The sequence below is a fragment of the Plecotus auritus genome, assembly GCF_963455305.1.
Source record: "Plecotus auritus genome assembly, chromosome: 15".
NCBI classification, from domain to species: Eukaryota; Metazoa; Chordata; class Mammalia; order Chiroptera; family Vespertilionidae; genus Plecotus; species Plecotus auritus.
The window spans coordinates 6224213-6240253 of record NC_137781.1 but is presented as its reverse complement, the minus strand read 5'-3'; the positions used below and the strand labels follow the sequence as shown (position 1 = coordinate 6240253).

Genomic DNA, 16041 nt, shown 5'->3' with positions numbered 1-16041 from the left:
TTTTTTTTATTTTTAATTATATTTCTCTTGATTTCTGAGAGGAAGGGAGAGGAAGAGAGAGAGAGAAACATCAACGATGAGAATCATCGATTGATTGCTTCCTGCACGCCCCCTACTGGATGGGGATTGAGCCTGCAACCTGGGCATGCGCCCTGACTGGGAATCAAACCGTAGCCTCCTGGTTCATAGGTTGATGCTGTAACCACTGAGCCATGCTGGCTGGGCAGTGAACTGTTCTTAAACTCTACTGCTTTGACCTCAGTGTGGGGAGATGACTGTTGCACCCTTACCCACCCTTCTGCCTTTGGGGTACTTTTGTGCAACCCCAGGTGTCCAAGCAACGCAGCCCAAGATCCATGCATCTGTCCACAAAGCACACGACGAAACCCACGGAACTGTGCTCGAGAAATATCGTTCACTCCCAATCTCCGTGGTGGGTGTGCGTCCAGGAGACCTCCCTCCCCATCTCCGATGGTCCTCGCTCAGCCTGCTCACTGTTGGCCTCTCTCTCGCTGCAGGGTCTGCAGTTTGGGACCCGAGAGCTGGAGGAGATGGGAGCCATGTTCTGCTTGGGCCTCCTCCTGTTGGAACTCAAGTCCGCCAGCTGCAGCCGGCAGCTCCTGACCCATGCAGCATCCCTGCTGAATGCCCAGGACGGGGCTCTGGACCAGCAGCTGCGCAGGTAGGATGCTCGCAGGGGTGTGGCGGGACGGGGACCTCTCTGTTTCCACGGGGTGTGGGGGAGGTCTCAGAAAGCAAAGTCCAGCAGATGTAGAGATCTTTGACACAAAACAAATCTGGAAGAGCCGCCAGATGAAGGTAAGGTTGCGGGTTCTTCACTTCAGCCACCACCCCGGCGTCCTCACTTCCTGCCGGAAACACAGGGAAAATGCTGCGTGTGCGCACACATCCGATGCAGATGCATTTGTATTTTGTTGGCTATTTGTGTCTGTAAATGTGCATTGTGAACACATTGTGCTGATGGTTGGAAGATGCAGCTAATGTTTATACTAGACGCCCAGCGCGCGAAATTGCACAGTAGCCCACCGCTGCTCGCAGTCCCACCCACCCGCCTGCTGCCCCGCCTGCCCACCACCCACCTTGCTGTGATCGGAGCCTGTGGGCCGTGGGGAGGGACCGAGAAGTGCTCGATGCACCTCATGGTGACTGGTCATTTGGTCGTCCTGGTCATCATGGACGCTGGCTTTTTATATATATAGATACAGGCAGTCCTCCGGTTACCTTGGACTTGACGTACGTTGTTTCGTGGTTACATCGCCATCTCCCATTTATTTATAAAAAAAAAGTTTTGTCACTTTGACGTATGTACATAGGTGCTTTATGTTTTTTATCACTTATTTACCACAAGTAAAGGTCAGGAATTATCTTTCTTTTAAATTTTTTTTTACTGTTTCACTTCATTACTGCTGTGTATGTGCTCCATGTGAGTGACGTAGGTGCTTATGTAGGTGGGTTCTGACTTAGGGCGGAAACCGCGTTACGTCACACCGTAGGAATGGATCTCCAATGTACCCCGAGGACCTACTGTATGCCAGTTATGTTCATGTATGTATGGGTATCATCTGGATTCATCCTTTACTTGGCAAAAAAAAAAAAAAAAAAAAAAATGGAGAGCCCTAGCTGGTTTGGCTCAGTGGATAGAGCGTTGGCCTGGGGACTGAAGGGTCCTGGGTTCGATTCCGGGCAAGGGCACATGCCCAGGTTGTGGGCTCCATCCCCAGTAGGGGGCGTTCGGGAGGCAGCTGATCTGTGATTCTCTCTCTTCATTGATGTTTCTAGCTCTCTCTCCCTTTCCCTTCCTCTCTGAAATTAAAAAAGAAAAGATAGGGGGACAATAGGATTGCCAATATCTAGGCACTTGGGGGCAAGAAATGTTTTCGTCCTCTTTTCTTAAATAGCGATTTGCTTCTCAGACCATGAGAGGAACCATATAAAGGAGATTGACATGTTGGCCCGGGGAGCCCAGCTGAGCCCATGGCTGGGAGAGGCGGGTCTCTGAGGGCTGTGGGTGGCGACCATGAGCGGTCAAGAGCAGGGGAGCCATTATCCAAATAAGCCCTTCACGGCATACACCTATTTCAGACTTGACAGAAGCAGGCCCAGGGGGCAGCAGGGATGCTAAAGGCCCACGCGAGGAAAGCAAGGACCAGGATACGTCGGGGAACACCAGGCTCAGACCTTGGCCACCTTCGGAGCGAGGGAATGGATGATGGATGGAGCCGTGGAGCTGTTGGGGGAGGAAGGGCCTCCCGATGAATGGTGGGAAAATCTCGCCGCGTGCCTCGAGTCTGTCTTATTCCCAGCTCATTTTCACTCTTTTTCCTCCTGCCGCTGTTCGGATTGCTATTCCTGGCTGCTTCTCACCCAGTCGCCAGTCGGTTAAGCCTGGCATGGTCTAGTGGCATCCATTGGTACTGCTTCGGGGCGCTGGTTTCCCTGATACTTAATTACCCACGTGCATTCATGAACGTGCCCGTCCCATTGCTGTAGATCATAGACCATGGCAACTCAGGTAAGGGCAGATCTCTCTCCCTGGAGTGGCTGCGGCCAATTTCTGTGGTTTTGACACCCCAACCACTTCCTCCCGCCGTCCTTGGTCCCTCCCACACCCCAGGTCCCGGAGTCTTGGGCCTGTTTGCCATCTTGTGTTTGTTGTTGTTGTGTTTTTATAAAAAATATATTTGTATTGATTTTTTAGAGAGAGAGAAGAAGGGAGAGGGATAGAGAAATAGAAACATCAATGAGAGAGAATCATTGATTTGCTGCCTCCTCATGCCCCCTACTGGCAATGGAGCCCACAACCTGGTCATGTGCCCTGACCGGGAATCGAACCCGTGAGGCCTCTTGGTTCATAGGTCGGCGCTCAACTGCTGAGCTACACCGGCCTGGCAGCATCACCTGGTGTGTGGGCCTCTCCCTCTGACAGTGAGATGCTCCGCCTGCTGGATGTGTGTTTCGACTTGTCTGTCTATCCCGACGTTGCTTTGCTGAGCTGTCTTGGGTGCAGGCATGCCCGCATTTTCTCTCTCTCTCCCCTTTGCCTCCCTTCTCCTCTCCACTGTGGCTCTTGGAGAGGGAAGATGGAGCAGCCACGGCATTGCTCGCTTTTCCTGAATTGATCGTGCCCGTCCGTTGGTCCGTTGGCTCCGATGTGGCGGGGATTAGTTGCCTGTAAACTGGAACAAGACATCCATCAAAGCCCTAACTGGTGTGGCTCAGTGGATGGAGCATCAGCCTGCGGACTCAAGGGTCCCAGGTTCAATTCCCATCAGGGGCATGTACCTTGGTTGCGGGCACATCCCCAGTAGGGGGTGTGCAGGAGGCAGCTGATTGATGTTTCTCTCTCATTGATGTTTCTAACTCTCTCTTCCTCTCTGTAAAAATTCAATAAAATATATAAAAATAAAAGACACCCATCAAAGAGGCACCTTTTCTAATTCGCGTCGAACGAATTTGGTGTCAGGCGCCCGGCGCAGTGTCTGCGGTGGGGTTATCCGGAGAGCATGTGCTCCCTGTCTTGCATGCCCTCCCCCACGACGATTAAGTGCTCGGCTGGAACTGAAACGGGACAGTGGGTCCAAGGCCGCCTGTCACTACTTTCCGTTTCTCTTTTTCCTCCTCCTCCCTCTGTCTTATCCCCTGACAGCATTGCGAAGGGTCTGCAGGGATTCTGAGCTGTTTCTTTGGGAGGTGGCCGCTCGTGTCCAGTGTGACAGGTCTTTTGCAAAGGCATTTAAGGGTTTCGCCGAGTCAGCCGCTGTCCATCGGGATTTGTGTCCCTTCGTTGCCTCTCGGTCTTCTCGGCCGAGCTTCCCAGTCTCCATGTGTCCCTCCGTGAAGAACAAGAGGAACCTCAGGGTTTCCTGTTGGGCCTTGGCCATAGCTCAGTATCTTACTTTTTCTCCCAAATTGGCGTCCCAGATGAACCAGGGCTTTCCTTAGCATTCGTGAATTTAGTCCTCTCTTTCGTTTGATAAGGCAACACAAGACAATGAAAATCTTTCATAGACTTCAGAAAACACAATTATAATTGTAATAATTAAAAAGATACATGAGCCCCAACTAGTATGACTCAATGGTTGAGTGTCGACCTATGAACCAGGAGGTCACAGTTCGATTCCCTATCAGGACACATGCCCGGGTTGAGGCTGGATCCCCAGTAGGGGCCATGCAGGAGGCAGCCAATCAGAGATTCTCTCTCATCATTGATGTTTCTTTCTTTCTTGTTTTTTAAACATATTTTATTGATTTTATACAGAGAGGAAGAGAGAGGGATAGAAAGTCAGAAACATCGATGAGAGAGAAACATTAGCTGCTTCCTGCACACCTCCCACTGGGGATGTGCCCGCAACCAAGGCACATGCCCTTGACCGGAATCGAACCTGGGACCTTTCAGTCTGCAGGCCGACGCTCTATCCACTGAGCCAAACCAGTTAGGGCTCATCATTGATGTTTCTATCTCTCTCCCTCTCCCTTCCTCTCTGAAATCAATATATATATATATATATATATATATATATATATATATATATATATATATATATTTTTTTTAAATACATGATTGAAAAAAATATATGGTTTTGCCTTGGCCAGTATGGATCAGTTGGTTGGGTGTTGTACTGTGTACCAAAAGGTTGCCAGTTCAAATCCTGGTCAGGGCACATGCCCGGGAGGCAGGCTCGATTCCCAGGTCGGGGGGAGGTGTGGTGCAGGAGGCCGCCGATTGATGTTCACTCACACATGGATGTTTCTCTCTCTCTCTCCCTCTAAAAAAAAGTATATACAATCCCTTTAACCATAATTATAGGTGTTCTTTGTCGCTTCCTTCTAAGCATTTTTTTTCTCTTAATGGACTTATTTTTTAGAGCAGTTTTAAGTTCTCAGAAATATTGTGAAGACAGTATAGAGTTTTCCCATATACATCCAATTGAATTGGTAGTCATTACAGAAAGGCAAATTTGAGTGTTTTAGGTCTGATTTTATGCTGATTTTTCTCCAATAACTGGATGAAAACCCACAGCTAGTGTGTCTGTGAGGAAAGAGTTTAATAATGTCACACAGCTCTCTGTAAATTGGTTTACTTTCCTCTGGAGGGGAATTTGGCAACGTGCGAGAAGGTCCATAAAAAAACCTCCCATTTCATCCTTCACTTCCAGCTGGACTATATCCCTCAAGAAAATAAACTTAGCAGAAAAACAATATTTAATATATAGGTATTTAGAGCAATGAGGCATGTATCCCCAAATAAATCCACACAACCCAAATTCCTAGCAGCAATAAAGAAGAAAGAACATGGTTAATTAATCTTCTAGACTACCATGAAACTGGAAATAAAGAGCATGTTCATATACATGTCTGTCTATATATATCTCAAAGCCTAAGCAACTGGCTGGTGGGCTGACCGGCTGGTAACTATGAGGTACAATGACCACCAGGGGGCAGACGCTCTGACCGGTAGCTATGATGTGCACTGACCACCAGGGGGCAGACACTCAGCGCAGGAGCTGCCAAGCTGCGGTGACTTGGCAGCTGTGGTTCTCGGGTGCAGAGAGGAGGGAGCCCGATTCTGGGGTGCATCACCCGAGAACCACCCTCTCACAATCGGGACCCCTTGGGGGATGTGGAAGAGCTGGTTTCGACCCAATCCCTGCAGGCCAGGCCGAGGGACCCCACTGGTGCACAAATCCATGCACATCCATGCACCGGGCCTCTAGTAAGATTATAACAATAGATACATTCTTTAGAGCTTCCCCATGCACCATCTGCTGTGCTGGGGGCTTTATGAGTATTATCTCACTTAATCGTATAAATAATGCTGCTAAGGAGATGCTATTTTTAGCGTTGCCTTTTACAAACAAGGGGATTAAGTTTTATGGAGGTTGAGATGTTTGCCAAATGTCACGATTCTTGTAAGAGACGGCTGGCTCTTGAATCCCATTCTAACTCTAAGACTCATGTTCTTATCTTTTATGACATTCAGCCTTTCAGCGAATGAATGAAAACAAAAGCAGAATAATTAATGCAACACACATGCTGATTGGGGCTTTAGCAATATGCGGCCACAGGGACAGAGATGGGGGCCATTCAGTGTATAATCCCAAGCTAATGTTACTTGTTTCTTTCTCTGGAGAATTCCTTGAGCTATGCATTGGGGTGAATATATGTCTGAGTGTGTTTGTGTATTAGTTTTAAAATCCGGAAAATATCCCTTGATTGTTTTAATACTGTTAAGGGAAGATGAGTGTATAGCATCATAGGTTGCATGTACATCACCACGGGATGAATGTATCCAAACCCTTTGAGATGAGACTTCAAACATGCGAGTTGAAAGACATTGCCGACAGAGAGGAGCTAAAGTGCATTTTCTTTTTATATATATTACTAGAGGCCCGGTGCATGAAAATTCATGCACTGGAGGGGGGGTCCCTCAGCCTGGTCTGCCCCCTCTCACAGTCTGGGAGCCCTCAGGGGCGGGAGGCGACCCAGCAATCAGGGGAAGGCGACACCCCCATCACACCTCTGCTTCTGCTACTGCCGGCAGCGCAAGCCTCGGCCGGCCCTGGTTACCTGAGCCTCGGGAGACCCTGGGTGGCTGGGCAGCCACCATCCGAGGCTTGCTTGTGCCTCCGGCCGGCCCTGGGCGGCTTTGGGGCTGAGGGAACTGGGCACCACCATCTTGTGGCTGTGAGCGCCGCCATCTTTGAGGGCATGGCAGTCAATTAGCATATTCCCTCATTATTGGCTGTGGGTGCCGCCATCTTTGTGAGGGCATGATGGTCAATTAGCATAGTACCTCTTTATTAGATAGGATTATTGATTTCAGAGAGGAAGGGAGAGGCAGAGAGAGAGAGAGACATTAATGATGAGAGAGAATCATGGATTGGCTGCTTCCTGGGGGCTCGAGCCCACAACTCAGGCATAAGACCTTTCAGTCCACAGGCCGATTCTCTATCTACTGAGCCAAACCAGCGAGGGCAGGAAGTGCATTTTCTTCAAATTTCATGTGCTGTTTCCAAAATGTTTTCTTGAAAGGGAACCGACAGCAATTCCTAGTTCACAAGCCATTCCACGGGAGCCCAGGGAGTTGAAGTGGCTTGCTGGGTGGGGCTAAGGGATGCACCCATTTCCCGCCCAACACTGGGGATCTTCTGCCTCTGCCTCCAGCTCCACCGAATTAATGGCTGCTCTTCTGCCTATCCTATTTTAAAAAAGGCTAATATGCAAATCGACCTTACGGCAGAACGACTGGTTGCTATGACTGACATGCACTGACCACCAGGGGACAGATGCTCAACACAGGAGTTGCCCCCTGGTGGTCAATGCTCTCCCACAAGGGGAGCGCCGCTCAGCCAGAAGCTCTGAGCCAGGCTCAGGGCTGGCGAGCACAGCGGTTGTCGTGGGAGCCTCTCTCGCCTCTGTGGCAGCACTAAAAATGTCCAACTGACAGCTTAGGCCCATGGGCTCCCGGACTGTGAGAGGGCACAGGCTGGGCTGGGGGCCCCCCCCAAGTGCAATAATTTTGTGTGCCGGGCCTCTAGTATCTGTAAGTACCTGAACATAGCATAGGCTGTCGGCCCCCAGAGAAGGACTTCAGTCCTCTTCCTACTCTCTATCAGGGGTCCTCAGACTTTTTAAACAGGGGGCCAGTTCACTGTCCCTCAGACCGTTGGAGGGCCGGACTATAGTTTAAAAAAAAAACTATGAACAAATTCCTATGCACACTGCGGGCCTGGGACGTGTCGGCTGCTAAGCAGGACAGGCAGCGGCACCCGGCGGGCCGGATCAATGTCCTCGGCGGGCCGCATGTGGCCCGTGGGCCGTAGTTTGAGGACACCTGCTAGATTCACGGCAGCCTTTTGCAGCCCTGGTGTTGGGTTGTTGTTAATTCTAAAAATGGAAGGCAGATAAAAAACCTTTGAAGTCCTCCCATACAGGATGTTTTATTTAAGAAGGCTGCCTGGCATGGATGCTCTAAGTTAATTAATGGCTTTTCATTAATTTTTAGAGTAGTACTTTTTTCCTATTGATTCCTCTTTTTCAAAAAACTTAAAAAAAAACACCAAACTTCTGACGCCAGTTATTCATTTATTTACATTTACATTCTTATCTGATATAAATTTTTCTCCATCTAAAGAGCTTTTTAAAACTTGATTTTCAATCTGCTAGTGATGAAATCTCCCAGGTTTTGTTTGTCTGAATAAGTTTTCCTTTCATTTTGAAAAAGGTAAAAAAAAAAAAAAAAGCCTGGTTGACATTTTGGGATTTTCCCCCAACAAGTATTTTAAAATTATCACTGTGTTTTCTGTTGACTTGCATACATTTTAACAGGAAGGTTTTGTTGATTAAAAAATAAATTCTTCAATAGGGAAAAAAGGAGGCTTATGTAATACTTTCAACAATAAAGATTTCAGAGAGAATGGGAGAGGGATAGAGAGATAGAATCATTGATTGGCTGCCTCCTGCATGCCCCCCTACTGGGGATGGAGTCCAAAACCCGGGCATGTGCCCTGACTGGGAATTATACCCTGACCTCCTGGTTCATAGGTTCAACCACTGAGCCACGCTGGCTGAGCAGATTTCTTAGCTTTAAAAATAGAGACCCTTAGATTTATTTCAGCTCTGATACCCCATGTTTATTCTCAAGGCCACGTCCTCCCATTCCAACGTGGGAATTAAGGTTGCAACCCTGAATTCAAGACATAAAAGGCTTGGCAGTTGACTTATGCCAAGTGGCACAAAGCTCCTATTAAAATGAATGAAAATTAAAGGTTTTCTCAATGCCTGCTGAGTAGATAATGAGGGGCAGAAGCCTAACAGTGCACAGGTAACAGAAAAACAGAGGGAGCCCGCTGGCCTGGCTCAGTGGTTGAGCATTGACCTACAATCCAGGAGGTCACGGTTCAATGCCAGGTCAGGGCACATGCCCGGGTTGCAAGCTCCATCCCCAGTAGGGGGCATGCAGGAGGCAGCCGATCCATGATTGTCTCTCATCATGTATGTTTCTATCTCTCTGTCCCTCTCCCTTCCTCTCAGAAATCAATAAAAATACTTAAAAATATAAAAAAACAGACAGAGGAACGCAAGGGGGATGTGTTCAGAAGAGGAAGTTGCAGATTGTAGGGGGAATAACATGGCAGGAAGGAAGTCAAACCAACCACTCTGACGTGGGAAGTAGAATCTGGTACGAGAGGACCCTTTAAGAGGGACCTTAAATACCTTTATTGGGAATCCCAATATGTACTCTTTTGCGTTCCCAGAGGCTGATGCCTCAGGGGGAAGGGGTTGTGATTCACTTATTCTTGGCCACATGGGATCCTTTAGATAAGTCTGTCCAACTCTAACCTCAAGTGCGTCCTAGTAAGAAAAGAAAAATATCTTCGGACATGTGATAGGTCGTCAAAGAGGTGCTGACTCTATTATTGGCGAGAGACGCCTGGATTGGAAAATGGAGATCCTTTAGCGTGCGCCAATATTGTTTCAGTACAGTGAGGATGGAAACTCTATTAGTGCTAATATGTTTATGATGGCTTGGTATTTGTCATTGTGTTATGTGGCTTTTGAGCTCCCACGTGCTTTGCCACTGGGTGACAAAATAAACAGTGAGAAGGTAGAGTAATGATAATGGAATGCCGTGTGCCCGGAGGTATAGGAGGGTTTGACACACATCCTCTTCAATAAAGCGAGCCCCGAGAAGTCATTATTAATTGTTGTATGAAGGATGAGGCCATGGAGACGCAGCATGCTGCAGGTTTGATAAAAGCCGAGTGAGTCATTGCTGTATGGCTAATCTGTGATTCACATACAGGTCACCGAACTCAAAACCATGTTTAAAAAATATATTGTAAATCAGTCTGAAAAACATGAATCTTGTAAAGCAGTTTCTGATACAAAGGGGAAAGCTTAGGCCATGAAATGTGGGCTTATACACAATCAGTGTTCTTGCCCCGCCAGCGTTGCTCAGTGGTTAGATTATCAAGGGGCATTTACAGGAGAAACTACGAAAGATGGCCCATGAAAAACAAATCTGATTTTACCGTAGTTTTATTCAGGTATGATTTATGTGCAAGAACGCACCCATACTTAAAATATGGAATTTGACAAGTTTTGGCGTATACACATACACTCTTGAAACGACTGCCACAATCCAAATTGCAATGGTTCCTGTCACCGCCCCCCACCCCCAAATATCCTTGAATCCCTTTGTAATCCATCACTCACCTAGACAAACTTTAATTCCCCTTCTTTCCCTAAATATTAGTCTCTGTTTTTAGAATTTTATATAAATAGAATCGCATCGTATGCACTCCTGTTCTCCCCTCCCTCTGGATTTTTCTCCTCCAGTGTAATGATTCTGAGATTTTCGCATGCTCTCATCTGATTTTATTCTATTTTGTGTGTAGGTACTAGCCTGTAGTTCAAAGAAACAGAAGAAATTGTTTACCTGTTCTTCCAGTAGATGGTCTGTTTCTCTCTAACAGCCTGAAATGCATCAGTCCTAACGTAAATAAACAGCCTACAATGCATCATTCCTGACTTAAGTGAACAGCCCACAATGCATCAGTCCTGACTTAAATCAACAGCCCACAATGCATCAGTCCTGACTTAAATAAACAGCCCACAATGCATCAGTCCTAACTTAAATAAACAGCCCACAATGCATCAGTCCTGACTTAAATAAACAGCCCACAATGCATCAGTCCTGACTTAAATAAACAGCCTACAATGCATCAGTCCTGACTTAAGTGAACAGCCCACAATGCATCAGTCCTGACTTAAATAGCCTACAACGCCTCAGTTCTAACTTAAATAAACAGCCCACAATGCATCAGTCCTGACTTAAACAGCCCGAAATGTATCAGTCCTAACTTAAATAAACAGCCCACAATGCATCAGTCCTGACTTAAACAGCCTGAAGTACATCAGTCCTAACTTAAATTTTTTTCGCTCGTTATCCCTTCTGCTGTGTCTGCATTTCCTACACATTGTGGCATCGCTGGCTCCTCCTGACATTCGAGACTCAGCTTAAATGTCAGAATCTCAGCTTCAATTTCACCAGTTCAGCAGGACTTATATGGCCACCTTGCCTAAAGTAGCATTCCTAGTCCTACTACTATGGCACTTTTAATTTAGTGTCATCTGTCCCTCCCAGCTAGAATGTACAGTCCATGAGAGAAGGAACTTGATCTGCCTTGTTTAAATCTCTATATATTCCTAGCACCTTGGACAATGCTTGCTGCACGGGAGGTACGCAAAAAATAAATGAACACATAAATCTTTGCCAACCCTTTCATTTTATGTTTATGGGAAAATGTGGAGACCCATGAGCTGAATAATAGTATAATTCAATGCAACTGTGATCAGTTGAAGGAATACATTCAAAGTATGCTGAGTGATGGCTATTTTTCATCCTGAGTGGGAATTTATTTTTTAAATATATTTTTAATTGATTTCAGAAAGGAAGGGAAGAGGGAGAGAGAGATAGAAACATCAATGAGAATCATTGATCAGCTACCTCCTGCACGCTCCCTACTGGGAATCGAGCCTGCAACCTGGGCATGTGCCTTAATCGGGAATCAAACCATGACCTCTTGGTTCATAGGTCGATGCTCAACCATTGAGCCACAGCGGCCTGACCTGAGTGGGGATTTTATATTCTTGTCTTTACCTTAAGTCTTGTCTTGCTCTACAGTTTTTATGCATTAAACAAATAAAGCCCTTGGCTCTAAGTAATGATTATTTTTTTCTGTATGATGTGAAGCTATGACATAATGATGATAATTAGTATTCTAAACTATACTTACAAATTGAAAGAATGGATGGTACTAAAAAATGAAACTAGGTCCCTAGCCAGTTCAGTTCAGTGGTTGAGTGTCAACCTATAGACCAGAAGGTCATGATTTGATTCCAGTCAAGGGCATATGCCCGGGTTGCAGGCTTGATCCCCAGTAGGGGGCATGTGGGAGGCAGCCTATCAATGATCTCTCTCCCTCTCCCTTCCTCTCTGAAATCAATAAAAATACATTTAAAAAAAAGAAATATGAGTTTCTCCTTGGATGACAGCATGTTTAGGATCCATAACAGCCCCAAGATAGAACTTAAAATGTATCATAATATTAATAAAGAAAACCCTTTGTTTCCATTTCATTAATTTAGGGGTGGGATTTAATACATTCACCTTTTCAAAGAGGAGAAACTCTGAATTCTTTCCTCAATTCTTTCTTGATATGTGTAACCCACAGCTGGTTGGTTTGAAGGTTGGTTTGAAAAGTTTGGCATGGATTTGTTGGGGATTTGTTTGAAATTCTCTCTTGCACCATTAGGGAACAGTGAAGAAAATGTTTTGTTTTTTCCAAGCCAGAAAAAAGTAGCTAGTGGTAGGATGTAGAGAGTCTTTGGTTTATGGAGGTCCGAGTTACCACAGAGAATCATTCTTCCTCAATTTCCATTCAACTGGGTGGTTTTGTGTAGATTTCTTGCTGAGAGGGTGCTGTCCAGCGACCTGGTGCTGAATTGTAGGCTCCTGTAGGGGTGTTTCCTTAGCAACCTCATTAATAAAATTAAACTGCTGGTGATAGGATCAGCTTGCCCAATCTATTTACCTAGGGTTTCTGTTTTTTTTTTTTTTTGTTTTTTCAAAATTGTATTATTACCCAGGGATAATAATTTCATATTGCTGTAGCTTTCTTTTTTTTAATAGACATTTATTTCACATTGTACGATGTCGATGACATAGTCATCGCTATTCAGTTGTAGCCTGCATCCCCCCCCCCGAGACAGTTCTCTCTATTAACAAGAAGTGGAGACAAAGGGAGAAGAGAGATAGATTATGCGATATGGGAGCGAAACATTTTCTAAATAATACTGTTGTGTGGTGGATTCCCGGAGGTACCGGCGGCTCCTTACGAGCCAAAATGACTCTTTCAGCTCAAGTTTGCAAGCAAAACAACAAGCCTAATTACACGGGATGCTGGTGTCCCCCGGCAAACTGCAGGGGGCAAGAGCGAGCTGGTGTACGTGGGAACATTTCCCTGGATGCGCCCTCCTCGCACGTGTTGCCCCCTCTCCCAACCCGTGATTATTATTTTTCAGCGCCGAATTAGCGCACCCTTTTACACGGTGCCATTATGTAAAATAAAATGACACTTTGTTTCTCTGCATTGGCCAATTACTTGCTGCAGAAAATGGGACCCTGGAAAGACACGTGTGTGTGCCGCCTGGCAGATTACAGGCAAGCCTTGTCAAAGGCGCCCAGATGTTTGATGCCAGGAAGAGGGGCAGGTGCCAGGAACAAGCAGCAGAGGAAGGTGGTTGCAGACAGTCTGCCATCTACTGAAGTAAAAAATCTAGGAAAGCCAATTAGATCACAGACATGAAATCCCTCCGGCAGGGCAATCATCGTAGAGCTTTACTATATTAAAACCCATTTGCTCTTTTTCTTCTCCTCCCCGCCCTCCCTTTTGTCTGAGGCAATTGCAGAAAATATTAAGGAACTTTATTGCTAATCCTCCTATATAATAAAAAGCTCCTATGCAAATCAACCAAACGGCGGAATGACTGGTCGCTATGATGCACACTGACCACCAGGGGGCAGACGCTCAATGCAGGAGCTGTCCCCTGGTGGTCAGTGCATTCCCACGGGAACGCTGCTCAGCCAGAAGCCGGGCTTGTGGCAGCACTAAGGATGTCCGACTGACAGCTTTGGCCCTCCTAAGCTGTCAGTTGGACATCCCCCGAGGGCTCCCGGACTGCAAGAGGGTGCAGGCCGGACTGAGAAACACCCCCCACCTCGAGTGCACAAATTTTCATGCACCGGGCCTCTAGTCCTTAATACAGTAGTTCCCTGTTATCCAAAGGGAGCTTCGTTCCAAGATCCCCCTAGTGCAGTGGTCGGCAAACTCCTTAATCAACAGAGCCAAATATCAACAGTACAACGATTGAAATTCCTTTTGAGAGCCAAATTTTTTAAACTTAAACTTCTTCTAATGCCACTTCTTCAAAATAGACTCGCCCAGGCCATGGTATTTTGTGGAAGAGCCACACTCAAGGGGCCAAAGAGCCGCATGTGGCTCGTGAGCCACAGTTTGCCAACCACGGCCCTAGTGGATGCCTGAAACCACAGATAGTACACAATCTTATATATACTATGTGTGTTTTTTACATACATAACTATGATAAAGTTTAATTTATAAATTTGGCACAAACTTTTTGTTGTTGTTGTTCTTTGTTTTGTTAATCCTCACTCGAGGATATTTTTCCATTGATTTTTAGAGTGGAAGAGAGAGGGAAAGAAGCATCGATGTGAGAGAAACACAAGGATTGGTTGTCTCCTGCACTCGCCCTATACCAGGGCCCAGGTTGGGGTGGAGCCTGCAACCCAGGTAGGTGCCCTTGACTGGAATCGAACCCGAGACTCTGGTCCGCAGGCTGATGCTCCATCCACTGAGCCAAACCGGCTAGGGCAGTACCAAGTTTAATTTATACATTTGGCACAATAAGAAATAAGCACTAGTAACTAATAGTGATATGGAACAATTACAACAATACACTGATAAGAATTTTATGAATGTAGTCCCAAAAAGCTGCAAAAATATTTATATACTTTCATTGTGATTCCTCAACTATTAATATCTTGTCCCATTTGCTCTCTCTCTCTCTCCCTCTCATACACACACGCACACCCCCACACCCTATTTTTTTTTTCTGAGTTATTGGAGAATCAGTTGCAGAAATAATGCGACCTTGTCCTTAATATCTCAGTGTCCATTTCCTACAAACAAGGCTATTCCTGTATAGAAAACCACAGTGTAATTACAAAAATCAATGGTCATTGACACGGTAAAAATAACCCACAGATCTAATTTTAAAATGCTGAATGGTGTTAGCCATGCCCTTTAGAGCAAACGGGAAAAGGGAGTATATTGAGTAAGGGATCCAGTTCAGAATACTAAACTCCTTCAGTTGTCAAACCTCTTGAGTGTCCTTTCATCTGGCATAGTTCATTGATCTTCGTTTACTGTCCATGACCTTCCGATTGTTGTCAAGATCTCGAGACAGCTACTTTGGGGACTGTCTCTCAAACCCGGGTTTGCCGGACGTCTCCTCGTGGTTAACTGTGGGGCGTGTGCTCTTAGCAAGAAGAACACAGAAGTGGTTCATCATTCTCTGTGCTTTGCATCAGGAGACACGCGTGACTCGTAATGGTCCCACTGTGGATGATGCTTGGTCTCACTTGGACCATGTGGTGAAAGCAGCGTCCGACACAGGGCTCCAGTATAAAGGGACTCCTTCCCTTTTTTAATTCATGTCTTGTGGGAAGCTGCCCTGAGACTCTGCGTGTTCTGTTTTCACCCGTCAGGTCTAGCATCCATGGAGGATTTTTTTTGCCTGAGATATTCCTTGTTATAGTGGAAACCAAATGCTTGTTTTCCCACTTGCATTATTCCTTCGATAGTCATGAGTGGCATCGCCTTCCTTCTAAGGGAGAGGTGTTCCTTTTTAATTAATTACTTAGTTTACGTTTCTGTGGATTCATTGGTTATTGTTTTTTTCGGCGAGTTATTGTTCATGACTATCGTTAGTTTATTTCGATGCTCAGATTATCCCGAATTTGGATAGTGGAAGTTCCTTTGTACTGCCTCTCCTATCCCTTTGAAATGCCTCCATCATTCTTTGATCAGGACTTTATTTTGAGCGCAGCAATCAGTATATTATAAGTTTGTTTTGTTCTTTTCCTGATTCATATATTCACTGAGTGGGCAGATTATTATGATCTCTGAACCCATAATAATCTGGCCACTCAGTGTATATCCTATATAATAAAAGGCTAATATGCAAATTGTCCCCTCGACCAGGAGTTCGACCAACAGGCAGGCCGGCCAACCACCCATGTCCCCTCCCCCTGGCCAGGCTGGCCGGACCCCACCCATTGCATGAACTCATGCAATGGGCCTCTAAAATACACACACACACACACACACACACACACACACACACACACACACACGCATGCACTGAGTGGCC

At 46.1% G+C, this 16041-nt stretch overlaps 1 protein-coding gene across 1 annotated transcript in view; it reads left to right on the top strand.

Annotated features, from left to right (window-relative positions):
• AGBL1 (AGBL carboxypeptidase 1) overlaps positions 1-16041 on the top strand; it is a gene marked incomplete at its 3' end in the record, with an annotated part of 283890 nt that overhangs the window by 214287 nt on the left and 53562 nt on the right. The window contains exon 22 of the mRNA XM_080651582.1: positions 519-682. Coding sequence (XP_080507708.1) covers positions 519-682 — 164 coding nt within the window. The remainder of the gene's footprint in view (positions 1-518; positions 683-16041) is intronic.